The 14831-nt window shown below is 41.5% G+C and overlaps 1 protein-coding gene across 15 annotated transcripts in view; it reads left to right on the plus strand.

Annotated features, from left to right (window-relative positions):
- The window catches only part of DMD (dystrophin), a 1118883-nt gene that overhangs the window by 737350 nt on the left and 366702 nt on the right, over positions 1–14831 (plus strand). For all 15 annotated transcript variants that reach the window (XM_030475728.1, XM_030475726.1, XM_030475707.1 and 12 more), the window contains 2 exons: positions 7678–7779; positions 12247–12355. In XM_030475728.1, coding sequence (XP_030331588.1) covers positions 7678–7779; positions 12247–12355 — 211 coding nt within the window. The remainder of the gene's footprint in view (positions 1–7677; positions 7780–12246; positions 12356–14831) is intronic.

A 14831-nucleotide genomic window follows, 5' to 3' on the forward strand; every position in this document is an offset into this window, starting at 1 on the left:
GTATCCTATCCATAAAAAGCAAATACCTTTTGAATCCATGAAGAAATCCTTTGAAATGTTTATATAATAGGCAGAAATGGGAGATCTTAGTTTTTATGTGTGGTGTGTATATTAGCATTAGCATAAGATATTCATAGAATCATAGAATCGTAAGGGTTGGAAAGGACCTTAAGATCATCTAGTTCCAACCCCCCTGCCATGGGCAGGGACACCTTGCCCTAAACCACGTGGTCCAAGGCTCTGTCCAGCCTGGCCTTGAACACCGCCAGGGATGGAGCATCCACAACCTCCCTGGGCAACCCATTCCAGTGCTTCACCACCCTCACTGTAAAGAACTTCTTCCTTATATCTAATCTAAACTTCCCCTGTTTAAGTTTGAACCTGTTACCCCTTGTCCTACCACTACAGTCCCTAAGGAAGAGTCCCTCCCCAGCATCCTTGTAGACCCCCTTCAGATACTGGAAGGCTGCTATGAGGTCTCCACACAGCCTTCTCTTCTCCAGGCTGAACAGCCCCAACTCTCTCAGCCTGTCTTCATACAGGAGGTGCTCCAGCCCTCTTATCATCCTCGTGGCCCTCCTCTGGACTCGCTCCAACAGCTCCATGTCCTTTTTATGTTGAGGACACCAGAACTGTACGCAGTACTCCAAGTGGGGTCTCCCAAGAGCAGAGTAGAGGGGCAGGACCACCTCCTTTGACCTGCTGGTCACGCTTCTTTTGATGCAGCCCAGGATACGATTGGCTTTCTGGGCTGCAAGCGCACACTGCCGGCTCATGTTAAGCTTCTCGTCAACCAACACCCCCAAGTCCTTCTCTGCAGGGCTCCTCTGAATCTCTTCTCTGCCCAACCTGTAGCAGTGCCTGGGAATGCCCTGACCCAGGTGTAGGACCTTACACTTGGCTTGGTTAAACTTCATAAGGTTGGCATCGGCCCACCTCACAAGCGTGTCAAGGTCCCTCTGGATGGCATCCCTTCCCTCCAGCGTATCAACCGAACCACACAGCTTGGTGTCGTCGGCAAACTTGCTGAGGGCGCACTCAATCCCACTGTCCATGTCGCCGACAAAGATGTTGGACAGGACCAGTCCCAACACCGATCCCTGAGGGACACCACTCATTACAGGTTTCCAACTGGACATCAAGCCATTTACCACAACTCTTTGCGTGCGGCCATCGAGCCAGTTTTTTATCCACTGAGTGGTCCATCTATCAAATTGATGTCTCTCCAATTTAGAGACAAGGATGTCATGCGGGACAGTGTCAAACGCTTTGCACAAGTCCAGGTAGATGACATCAACTGCTCTGCCCCTGTCCATCAGTTCCGTGGCTCCATCACAGAAGGCCACCAAATTGGTCAGGCAGGATTTCCCCTTAGTGAAGCCATGTTGGCTGTCACCAACCACCTCGTTGTTTTTCATGTGCCTTAGCATGTTTTCCAGGAGAAACTGTTCCAAGATTTTGCCAGGCACAGAGGTGAGACTGACTGGTCTGTAGTTCCCTGGGTCTTCCACCTTCCCCTTCTTGAAAATGGGGGTTATATTACTCTTCTTCCAGTCATCGGGAACTTCACCTGACTGCCAACATTTTTCGACAGTGGATTAGCAACTTCATTCGCCAGCTCCTTCAGGACCCGTGGATGGATTTCATCAGGTCCCATGGACTTGTGCACGTTCAGGTTCTTAAGATGGTCTCGAACCTGATCCTCTCCTACAGTGGGCCTAAGGTCTTCATTCTCACAGTCCCTGCGTTTGCTTTCCAAGACTTTCGTGGTGTGGTCAGAGCATTTGCTGGTGAAGACTGAGGCAAAGAAGTCATTAAGAACCTCAGCCTTTTCCAAATCCATGGTAGCCAGTTCTCCTGATAGCTTCTGAAGAGGGCCCACATTGTCTCTAGTCTGTCTTTTATTTGCTACGTATCTATAGAATCCTTTCCTGTTATCTTTTACATCCCTTGCCAAACTTAATTCTAGCTGGGCCTTAGCTTTCCTAACCTGGTCCCTAGCTTCCCGGGCAATGCTCCTATATTCTTCCCAGGCCGCCTGTCCTCGCTTCCACCTTCTATACGCTTCTTTTTTCCCCTCTAAGTTTCCTCAGCAGCTCCTTGTCCATCCATGGAGGTCTTCTGGCCCTCTGCTGCACCTTCTTCTAGTCGGGATGCAACACTCTTGAGCACGTAGCAGGTGATCCTTGAATATCGACCAGCAGTCTTGGGCCGCCCTGCCCTCTAGGACTGTATCCCATGAAACCTTACTAAGGAGGTTCCTTAAGAGGCCAAAGTCTGCTTTCTTGAAGTCCAGGGCAGTGAGCTTGATGCATGCTCTTCTCACTGTCCTGAGGATCTCAAACTCAACCATCTCGTGATCACTAGAGCCAAGGCTGCCCTGGAGCATCACATTTCCAACCAGTCCCTCCCTGTTGGTGAGCACAAGGTCCAGCATGGCACCTCTCCTCATCGGCTCCTCTATTGCTTGAAAGAGGAAGTTGTCTTCCACACAATCGAGGAACCTCCTGGATTGCTTGTGCCGGGACGTACCATCCCTCCAACAGATGTCAGGATGGTTGAAGTCCCCCATGAGGACCAGGGCCTGCGAGGGTGAGGCTGCTCCTATCTGTCTGTAGAGCGCTTCATCCACAGAGTCCTCTTGATCAGGCGGCCTGTAACAGATCCCCACCGTAATGTCCCCCATTGCTGTTTTCCCTTTGATCCTGACCCACAAACACTCTGTTACCTCATCACCCGTCCCCAGACAGAGTTCCATACTCTCTAGCCTATCACTGACATAGATAGCAACACCCCCTCCCCATCTGCCTGGCCTGTCTTTTCTAAACAGCCTGTAACCTTCCATTCCGACACTCCAGTCACAGGAGCCATCCCACCATGTTTCTGTGATACCAATGACATCATATTCCTGTAGCCTTGCACACATCTCTAATTCCTCTTGCTTGTTCCCCATACTACAGGCATTTGTATAGAGGCACCTTAGCCGAGCTCCAAATGCAGCCGACTCAATGGCTGGGGCAGCTGGAACATCTCTACATCACTCCAAGCACTTATTACAGGTGCTGGCAACTGACCAGGAGTGTTGGGATGGATCAATGCTCCCCTCCCCCAACACATCTAGTTTAAAGCTTTCCTGACCAGCCTGGCAAGCCTCCTACCAAAACAGCTCTTCCCCTCCTTTGTCAGACCAGCTCCACCAGCCTCCAGTAGATCTGGCCTCCCAAATGGAGCCCCATGTTCTAAATAGCCAAACCCCTGACTATGGCACCACCATTCTAACCATTTATTAACCTGCCAAACGCGCCTAGCTTTTTTAAGTTACTCCCCTTTGTCCTGGAGAATCGATGAAAAAACTATCTGAGCTCCAGAGCCCCTAACCACCTCTCCCAGGGCTCTGTAGTCCTTCTTAATGTTCTCCAGGCTACTGCTATCTGTATCTCTAGCACCCACATGGACTACTAGAAGGGGGTAATAGTCAGCAGGACTTACTAGAGCAGGCAACACACCCTGGCAGGCAACACACCTCCCTCGAGACTGGATCAGGCTGGCAGATGAGTGCCTCTGTGCCTTTCAAAGTAGAGTCCCCTACTACTATGACCCTCCGCTTTTTCCTGGAGGCACCAGTAGTGATCCTCTTTACTGGTGCATCAGCAGGATGCTCATTAGGTGTGGTGGGTGCTTTCTCATTAGTCTCCTGCAGAACCGCGAAGCGGTTCTGGGTGGGGACATCAGATTTAGGAGGCAGCCCCTTGCCGTTAATTGTCCTCTTCCTCCTTTTTTTGTTCGTTTTTCTCGTGACTAATTCCCAGCTTCCTGGGTTGCTGCCCTCCTTCTTTCCTATATGAGCAATGCTGGACGTTTGCAGCCCCTGCACAGTTTGGGCCTGGAGCAAGCAGCCCAGCTTCCTCTCAGCTTCCCTGGCATCTTTTAGCTCTCCAACAGCCTCCCGCAGCTCAGCCACCTGCTGCAGGAGGACCTCCCCCAGGGCGCACCGAGTGCAGCCCTGTCCATTGCGCACCCTCGCCTCAAGAGACCAGTCGAGGCACTTTCTACGCTCCGAGGTCTGCGCCGCAGCCTCCCCTCTCATCGGCTCCGTCTGGGTGCCTACGCTGGCCACCGCCAGAGCGGGCCCTAGTCCTGAGGCGAGTGCTCACCATCCCGCTCGCTGCCCGCTCGCCCTGCCTGCGCGAACTGCCGCGCCACGCCCTGACTGACGTGCCACGCCCTGTTTGCCCGCCCTGTTCGCCGCGCTCGCTGGGATGGGTTTTTCCCCACTGAGAGCTGGTGCCGTCACTCCTGGCACCGCCCCCTGTGAGTCAGCTGCTCGCGTCAGCTGAGCTGCCGGCTCCTGGGCAAGTCCTGTCGAGGGCTTGAGGCTCCCTCGGTCGCTGTTGCCGCTCCGAACTGAGGCTCCTGGACGCTGTGCTTCCCCCCGCTCCGGTGTTAAAGGCGTCCTCTCTGGAGATACTTCGGCAATTCAATTGACAATGAAAAGGATGGTTAAATGTTTTCCTATTTTCTGCACAATGTGGAGTCACATGGTACCATCAGTCATTCATTTTGCTTTTTTTTTTTTATTTATTTTTCTGTCAGTTTTAAAAGGGATATTAGCCTATTTACATGTGTGTATACGATAAATCATGATTCAGATTTCAATATAAAGGGTAGAATACAGATAAATACTGTGCAGCCAAATTTTGTTACAGCTACAGGATTTGAACAGTAGCTCCTGTTATGAGTAGTCCTTTTAATTCGTCTGGAGTGCCTTCCCTAGCCAGGTGGTTCTGGGTTTGAATTTTCAATTCCTGGAGGTCGAAGTGTCTGTTATTGTTAATGGCTGTTATTGCAAACCTAGTCAGATCAAATACATGACAAAGCTTAAGAGAGTCTCTTAAGAGCCTCTGCTTTTCCTCAAGTCTAGAAAGTGTTAAGGGGAATTGATGAAGATGACTTAGGAAGGAACAGTAAGTGCTTGGGTTTCTCCATCCGTGTTACAGCTGCCAGCACCCTGGAGCGCCAGCAGCTCCCTATGTGCCAGGGCCATTGGAAGTCTCCCGTTGAGGGACTTTCAGGGCAGGCCTTGGCAGCCAGGTCCCATCCCACCCCACAGCCAGGAGGTACTAGAGCAGGCCCAGCCCCCAGCATCAGGCACCTCCCTGGGGATGGGACATGAGCCTGTGGGTTTGCCTGGCTTGGTGGGTCCCATGGCCAAGCAAGGCAGGGCTGTGGGGAGCTGGAGATCTGCCCTGCTAACAGCACCACTGGGGCAGGGGCTGATGGCCCTGGAGGGCCTGATGCAGGGTCCTGGACCATGAGCAGGTGGGGGTAACCTGGGGGGTGGGTGGTCAGGGGCAGTCAGGGCTGGCAGTGTCCTGATGGCCCAGGACTATGTTAGGTGCCCCTCTAGTGCGTACCTTCCAAGCTGATTACAGCCTGAAAGAAACAAATTTGTGTGCTCCCAGATCAGTCCATGGCGGAAAACGAAGCCCAGTCAGTGGGGAACATTGAGAAATCTACTTCGAAGGCGCATCTACAGTGCAGGTTAAACTATCAGTGTCTTTACACCTATAGTGATCTTTATATTCTTGGACTCTGCAGGGAATCATAACGTGTTTTTCCTGCTACAGAATTTTTTATGGTAACTGGTGCTGTTATAAAATAAGCATTTGAGATGTGTAGAATAACACAACACAAAATATTGGCAAAAAACTTGGCTTAGTTTTAAAAAAAACAAACCCAAACAACTAAAACAAATATTAAAATGCCTATTTTTCATCAAGATAGGCAGAAAATGACCTTCTTCATTAACACTCCTTGACAATGAGGGTGGTAAAATAGTGGAACAGGTTGCCCAGAGAGGTGGTAGATGCGCCATCCCTGGAAGTATTCAACACCAGGCTGGATGTGGTTCTGAGCAACCTGATCTCTAGTTGAAGATGTCTCCAGGATTCTGGCAGTGTTCAAGGCCAGGTTGGATAGGGCTTTAAGCAACTTGGTCTAGTGGAAGGTGTCCTGGTCCATGGCAGGGGATTGAAACTAGGTGATCTTTAAGATCCCTTCCAACTCTAACCATTCTATGATTCTATGCTTATTTTTGCTTTATATGGTGAGTAGAGAAGTAGAAACCTTACCTAGTAACAGAAATAAGATAGGACTTTATTGAGGATTTGATCAAAAGTTAATAAACTCCCCTATCCCAATTTTGCTGTGCATTGCTTTTCAGTGCTCATTCTCTATGAATCCTTACAGTTATATCTCATTAATATTGAAAGGCATAATAAAAAGCAATTAAATTTTTTAAATATCATTGCAGTTAATCAGACAAGCTTTATTTCACTTCGTTTGTGATTGATAAACAATATTTGCAAGGAATAACTTATTTTTATTATTTCATTTTTATTGTTTGTCCCCAAAGTTTTACACGTAAAATTTCAGGCAGCAGTGTAGGCATGTTTTCTATGTTGAGCTGAAACAGAGGGGCAAAATGGCCCCTTTCTGAGACTGAAAATGACATAGGTTTCAACAAGTTTATTGTAGGGCAAAGAATAGCAGATTTCCACCAATAAAATGATGTGTCGATCAGATAGTGACAAGCGCAGCACACAATCTTGTCTGCTGTCACACTAATGATAACTGAGATTGTGGACAGAAAATCAAGTTGGAGAGTCAGTAGATAGTCTGCAATATTGGTTAGGACAAGGTAATCAAGATATAAAATAGTGGGAGAAGAGTGGAGAGAGGAAAACAAAAACAAACCAACCAATTAATTTTGATAGATAACTCTGGGATTTTTTGTCAGTTTTGTTTGTTTGTTTTTTCTTATATTACTTGAAAACTGAGAACAATATGAATCTTGGAAGTCCAGGTGCAGTTAACAATTTCTTTTATACTTTTCAGGTTTTTTTTGTTTTTTTTTTTTTACCTATATATAGTGCTTCACCCATTATTTATTTGGTCAGTGCCTGATGAAATGGTGCTGCTGTACATTTGGAAGAGTTTCTTATGTTAGCACATGAATTACACTTTTCCAGATTAGAAAAGCAGATTGCTAGGGAATATGCTGTTGCTAATTCGATTGGATGTCATTGCTAATGGTAGGTGCCTCCTCGTGCCTTTAGGAACTGTCACTACTACCATGCATTTGTTTTTAATTCATTAGTATAAATGTTTTACTAGATAAGTACTAGTTTACTACTAGCAATAGTAGTTTTCTATAATACTTTTAATCTTCCTAAATTCAGTATCATTGCTGCATCTCATAATATGATTTTAATGCCATGTACCATATGAACAAAATGTTAACCAGTATACACTTTTAATCTCCTATAATGTAAAACAGACAAAAGGACAGAGCTGCTTAAATGAGATTTCTGATGCCTGTATTTCCTAGTATGAATTTGTGTTAGCTTTGTAATCATTTTATTGAAGCCTTCAGGAAAAAGAGATCTATCACTGTTTATTTTCCTAGCATTACTCTTTTCCATCTCTCTTTGATTTTGTTTTCTCTGGCAACCTTCTTTGTCCTTACCTGCTACTATCCATAAGTTTTCCCAAAACCCAATCCTGAGCAGAAACTAATCTACTGGTATTTTACAGCTTCCCGTGGAGCTTTAGGACTTTCCAGTCTTACTGCTTATGCTCTGGTTAATCTACACTGTATGTGTTTTTATTTTTCAGGAAACTGAAGCAGCAGTGCAGGCTAAACAGCCGAATGTGGAAGAGGTTTTGTCTAAAGGGTGTCATTTATATAAGGAAAAACCAGCCACTCATCCAGTAAAGGTAATGAAGCAACCTTTAGCAATATCAATTACTGTGTAATGGGTTATGCTTCCCCTGTTGTACACTTGTCCTTGATGTGCTCTGTTTATAATCAGTGAAGGAACTTGGCAAACGGCATTTGTTCTGTTCTGGGACGGCATAGCCAGGAAAATAGAAATGTTCCCAGCTAGAAAATTTTTGCATATTGTGATGGGAATATTGGTTTCGGCATCAAGGTAGTTCTACTTCTTCAAGCATAATCCACATTGAAAGCAAATGTAATGCCTAATTAATGGCATCATATAACTTGTTTTAAACTCCCGTGTTTTGAGTTTCACTTTCAGAAGTTTTATCAATTGAAAACAAATGAACATATTTTCTAGAAAAGGTAAGAGTCAAGGTTTTGAGAGTTATTTTCCCCTTTGCTATCTATGTTTTTTTGGTTTTTTTTTTGTTTGTTTGTTTGGTTGGTTGGGTTTTTTTTTTTTGTTAATGACTAGTTCTCTTAAACAGTGAAACCACTAAAAGAGGTATACTCAAGATGACTTAAAAGTAGTGTGATAATGAAAGTGGGCAGAAACGAAGCTTTTGGCTCTGTGTTGTATATTTTCCTTGGCTAATACAGTGCTATTATTGTTGGGAACTGAAACATTATCTGCACACTGAATGAATGAACAAAAAAATCACCGTGCAATAATTGCATTTGCTTATATCATATGACTTCAACTGCAGCCTTAGGGGATCTTACTCCACATTTTAACAAACAAAACACTTGAAACAACAAAAAACTATAAGTTTCGGCTTTCTAGATTTTGTAATTGCATATAAAGAATTGCAGAATGAATGCTGGCATTTTCAAGGAGAAGAAGAAGAACTAGTACTTGTTTTACGTACCACTGACAGAAATATGAATTATGTGAAATTATTGTTTAGGCCAAACTTCTGACAGAAGTATACTCTGTGTCTCTTTCTTTTTGGTGTTCCCGTCAAAGACATCGAAACTGCCAATTTCTACCAGATTTGCTGGAACAAGTTAACTCTTTAAATAAAGATTATGATGTTCCTTCAATTGTAATTCTGACAGTGATATTATAAAATATATCTGTGAGAAAATTAGTGACTACTTGTGGAGTAGCGAGTGTTTCATTTCTAGTCCCTCTTTAACTGCATTTTACTTTTTTCATTACGTTCTGTAGTTCAGTTGATTGAATGACCTGTGAAGTTAATTTCTGGTTCACTGTCTGTCTTGTTCAGTAAGTCATAAAATAGTGACTATATACTGTCAGGACTGTTGAATTGTTTTCTCAATGATGTAGGTTTCCTTAAGCTTCTACCCATTTATCCTGAGTTGGTCTTCTGTCATCTTTCTTCAAGACTAACTCCAGCACTGTCTGCTATTTATATGTCACAATATAGACTTTTTAGCAAATGTCACAAAGGTATTTTGTGTAAACAGAAATAACTTGTACACAGATGAGGGTGTTTTTGAAAAGATATTAGCAAGGTCACAAAGTTAAGCACTATTAAATTTAGAAAATTCTTGAATTAAGGTGATCTTGGTTTAGGCTGAATGCTGCCTAATTTAGTACATGATATGGATTGCAGTCACAGTGCAAGCAGCAATTCTTATACTCTTTGTTTAGTTTGTGGCACAGAGAAAAAGATAAAATTGCATGGCCTCTTTAAAATCATTAAATGCTTGCTTAGTATTGCTTGACAGCTTTGTAGAATATTTAGTTGTCTGCAGCACCTTTGTCTTAGCTTTCTTTTTTTCTCTCTGATTTCCTTAATTCAGATCTTCCCATTCTTTTCAATAAATAAAGTAGAGGTCTTACAGATTTGTTCACACTGCAAGCCTCTCTCGTGCTGGAAGACAGTATGTGCGAGAGAATTAAAGATACTGGTGCAATTGTGTGCATGTTATCTGAATTAATGTTCATAGTTAATGGCATTTCCTAATGTTTAGCTGGTTATCTTTGCAACCTTTATGATATACTTTCATTATAGTGTTTCGAATGTAAATCAATTCCCATGGATTTATATTGACACATAATCTTATCTCATAGTTATGTCACTGAGATAAGTATATTTTCACATTTTCACTAAGCATACTAAAATAGAATTTTGCAGTGGAAGACTGTAAAAATATTTTTGTTGGCAGAAGAAATCTTAGTGTATGCTGATTTAAGAATCAAGAATGGGATGAGATGTGTAATCCTTTAAGCACTAGCACTTTAATAATCAGACCTATTGACTTTTATAAAATGGATTTCATGCTTTGGAAATGCATTCCTGTAAAGCTGTTGTGCATGGAGAAGGGAGAGGTTATGGCTGATGACATTGGCAATAAAAGAACTTAAGTCCCAATCTCATGATTAACAGCACTCAAACAGTACAGTTTATTCAGGAAAGGGTTTCTGTGGCAGTGCAAGAGCTGTAGTTCCCTTGCCACAGCACTCAATTTGTCCTTTCACATGTTGGGTGGGAGAGTAAGTAGTGAGGAACTCATTTTCATTGTCGTCAGTCTTGCATTTGAAAGATTACATCATTTCTCTATTTCTATCTAGTTTTAGTGCTGTCAGTGAGATTAGTTCATGTATGAATGCTAACTTCACTTAAATTGTACCAGTGCTTACATTTAAAGGAAATCAATAAAAGTGTTCCTCAATGCAACATATTTTGATGTTCATACTTGTCACCAAAGTTCTAGAATTGCAATTACAGCAGAATTGCTGTGCTCAAAGAAGTGAACATTTTAATGCATGCATGATAATTTATGGCAGATACAAAATTAGATCAAACTATAATTCTGATAGAAGAGTTTAAAACTAGCTACTCTCCTATTAGTGGTGTAGAGGTTGCCTCAGAAAACCCCGCTAATGTCTGTGGTGGGCACGTTTTATATTTTGTTGTTGCTGGAAAGAAAGCCCTGGCTCACATCCACGTGAATAGTTAAACAGCTACTCATAGCGAGGGCCAATATTATGTTTATACCATCCATATCTCCTTCCTGAGTTACTGTTGAATATGTTGTAAAATGAAGCCAGACTTTGATGGTATAATTTGTCCAGCTTTTGTTTTTAGGGGCTCTCTGCAGTCTCTGCTACTATTGGATAAATAGATATTGGAGTAGTCCTTTGAATTTTAAGCTCTGGAAGTAGGTTCTTGGGCTACAATAGCAGAAAATAAAGGAACTTTAAAATCTGCCATAAAATGTGTCCAAAATGTGTGTTTCCAAGCGTCCACACATGTAATCCACACAGAAATAAAGTATATGTATGATTATGAATTTTATCATGTATACCTGATTGTTTTTTCTATCTAGTTCTCATAGTCTATTATCAAGGAGAATTTCTGATATTCCTGACCTTTTATTTAATTTTTAATGCAGTTTTTAAACTGCTCTTAAAGATTAAAAGTTGGTTTATTGCCTAATGCAGAATTGTATTCTTTCTCTCCTGCCCTACCAAAAAGCATTCACACAAAAATCTGTCTAGAGTTTGTACCAGGTAGTATTCTGGCTACCATTGATATAAAAGAACTTTGCAGGTTTAGAGTATTTATGGCAAAGATTGAGGCAAATTCTAGAAATACTCCTCTGACATATCAGAGTATAAAATTGTGCTACCTCACTGTCTCTTCAATTTAACGAGTATTGTTCCCTATCCCTTTCTTATTGGCCCCTATCATCTTAGACTCTAGGTAATTAAAGTACCTTTCTTAATAAGCATACTGTTTCCATCACAACAGGATCTAGTTGTGAGTTGGACAAGATGTTTAAAGCATTCCTGAGTGGCATTGGTACTCTGTGCTGCTTTTTTGTAGCAATCAGGGAGTGGCTTAAAAAAAGAAATGCAGTCTTCATTTTAAGAGTTTTTAGAGATGCCAGTGTAGAACTGGCAATGCTTCATCCTTTCTTACAGTCTTTAGAGAGGTGGGAACAACATTTTCAAGACTAAAGTCCTTTTGGGATTATCTGAGGACTGATATAAATCACATCCAAGACTTTCAGTTAAGTTTTGTTTAAAAGTAACAGGTTAGCTATTACTGGCAGGATTGCATGGCCACACACTGAAGTTAATGACTCCCTGAAGACTCCTAAGACTTTCTTTTTACTTTTTTTTTTTTTTAATAGGTGGAAGAATGTGTTCTGCGTTTGATATTGCAAATTGCACAGGCTTTTCTTGACAAGGTTGTTGAGGTTTTTTTAATACATAATTCACTTTTCTTTTAATTTTAAAAGTTAACATCTCCGGTTTGTGGTGATTAAAAGAACCCACCTTTCTACTGTATGTTAAAGAAGTCATCAATCCTGCATTCTCTAAGAAGGTGCAAAGGCCTGTTGACCAGGGAGCAGGGCAAGCCAGCGCTTTTTTTTTTTAAATTCAGCTGGTTCATCAGATGGAGGAAAAATAATGTATTTATTTTATATTTATTTACATTGAACTATGCATTATAAATGTAATATATTGTGATTTTATTTTCTAGAAAAAATTAGAAGACTTGAATGCTGACTGGAAGGCAATAAACCACTTAATTCAACAACTAAAGGAAGAGCCAGCATTAGCAGCATTTGGCCTTTTCTCTTCAGGTGTCTGTAAGTGCTTCAGTATATTCATCTTTTGAAATTAATTACAAGTCATACAGTTAACATGAAATGGCTGGAGTCCATCTGAATTCATTCTGCATCCTTAAAAATGTCACGTTTAGCTTGTAAATGGGAGCTGTGCTAGTGTGGAATTCAACTTGTTTTTTTTATTATCTCCTTTCCATCTTGTGTAATGTGTCCCAGAAGACAAATTAGATTATGGTATTGATGAAAAGATTGTAGCATGCTTTTCAAATTATTACTGTTTCAAAGTCTTGTTTCTTTATTCTATGAAGAGGTGAGATGGGATTTTTACTTTCTACATATATTCATGGGGGAAATACTATGAAGGGAGAAGAATTATTTAAAGTAAAAGATGTTACAGGTCAAGTGGATATAAATTGGTCAGAGACTAAATTCTGAAATTACTTTTTATGATAGGGCAATGAACTGAGACTGTTTCAAGAGAAATCTTGTGTATTCAAAGAAAAGGTGGTATGACAACATGATAAGAGTAATCCTGCAGTTAAACTTTTAGTCTGTGATAGACATCTCTGGGTGTCTTGAGTTCATGAATTCACAACAGGAGACTCGATCTCCGTTGAATTTAAATTTTTTTTGGACAATATTTATATTAGATTCTTCTCGTATCTGTTTTCACCTGCTTGTTCCCTACAAGGACTGCAAACTCATTTTTATCTCCTTGATAAATGGATTTTATTTCCCACTGCTTTCCTTTGAACTGTAGTAGTTAAGCATGGATAGAAAAGAAATACATAATGGAAGTACTGGGTTATCTGAGTTTCTAAAGTCTCAAAGATTCTTTGCTTGATATTGAACTATCTCAGTTGCTTGGACTTAAGAATGTTACTCCCCTGTACACTTTGGAATGCTGCTCATCAGATGTGGGAGCAGAAAGAAAACCTTCTCCCCCACAGCCCCTGTCAGATTGCCTGTAACTCAAACTATAATACAGCTACAGTAATCACCTGGGATTTGATTACTTGTAGAATGCTGATCCATCTTGCTATTAACATGTTTTAATGGGTAGCATACAAGAAAAGCTGAAATTGGAGAATTCTCTGCCTTCTACTAGTGACTTTCTAGGACAGCAAAGCAGAAAAATCTTTTTTCAGAGAAGTAAATAATTGCACCATGTAAACAGAATCCAGAATATTCAGTACCAGAAGACAGTCCAACTTCTGTCAGAATAGCATATATCAATTCAAGCAAAGTAGATGTCTTCCTTATGACATGTTGAATCTTACTAAATAGCAACTATCATTTTGTTTTAGTCAATTAGAATTGCTGTGGTTCCAGTGTCAATAATTTAAATTTTCTTAGAAGGGCTAAATACCACCAGTATTTTTTAAAACTTGTAGTACGGCATTATTCTTGCTTTACAGGATTTTGTTCCAAGGCATGCTGTAGAAATTCATGTAATGACATGGGGGAACTGAAGGAGACGTGTAATCATTTTTTGCTGTGCTGGGTCAATAAACTTGTGTCAGTTTTCCATGTAAGCAGGTCATGTCAGATTCCAGGGGGAGGGAGTGTTAGTGAGCTGTGTATCTGCTGTTACAAAGGAAATGGTAATAACGGAACAAGAAAGACCACACAGTAGTAGTACAATAGGTTCCTATATTAACTCATCTTTAGTTGGAAAATTGCAAAATTATTCATTTACTTTAATTCAAGACACAGGCTCTGACTACTAACGTTTCTGAGTTTCAGCAGATGGAATTATACATGCAGAAAATGAAAACACTGGTATTCTATAGAAGATTAAGTAGGAAGTAAGATTGACTTCCTTGCTGTTGCTAAGAGCACTTACAGTTTGAACCTGTGTTTGTAGCACTAATTCATAATTTTTTCTTTATTTGAGTCAGTTTACTGCAATCACATTGTAGATGTATCACCACAGAACTGTAAAGTTCAGAAGGGGCCTGGGGAGACATCTATTCCTCTTGCTCAAAGCACAATCAATTAGCACAGATTGCTCAGGGTTGAGTCCATTCAGGTTTTAACTATCTCCAAGGATGGATACTCCAGAACCTCTCCAGGCAACCTGTGCCAGTGTTGAACCACTCTCACAGTAAAAAAAAAGTTTTACAGTATTTCAATTTTTGCATGGCGCCTCTGGCATCACTGGAGAGAGTCTGGCTCTGTCTTCTTTACTCCACCAATCAGGTATTTATACACATGGATATGATCTCCCTGAGCCTTCTCTTCTCCATCTGCAAAGATAGAAAGTGCTATATGTTACTAAAGCATTTTTGTACTTAATTTAAAAAAAAGGGTAGGGGGGGAGATTGAATATAATGGATTTTTTCATGCTATGCTCTAAGTTCTGTAGTTACTTTAAGCACTTCCATTTAGACAATTTGATGAACTTGCTGCTGATTCTCATGAGCCATGCTTTGATGTGCATAGAGACTCAAACTGGCTATGGGAGAGCTAGCTTTAACCAAGCCTGCCAAAATCA

Source organism: Strigops habroptila, chromosome 2 (genome assembly GCF_004027225.2).
Source record: "Strigops habroptila isolate Jane chromosome 2, bStrHab1.2.pri, whole genome shotgun sequence".
Taxonomy (NCBI): Eukaryota; Metazoa; Chordata; class Aves; order Psittaciformes; family Psittacidae; genus Strigops; species Strigops habroptila.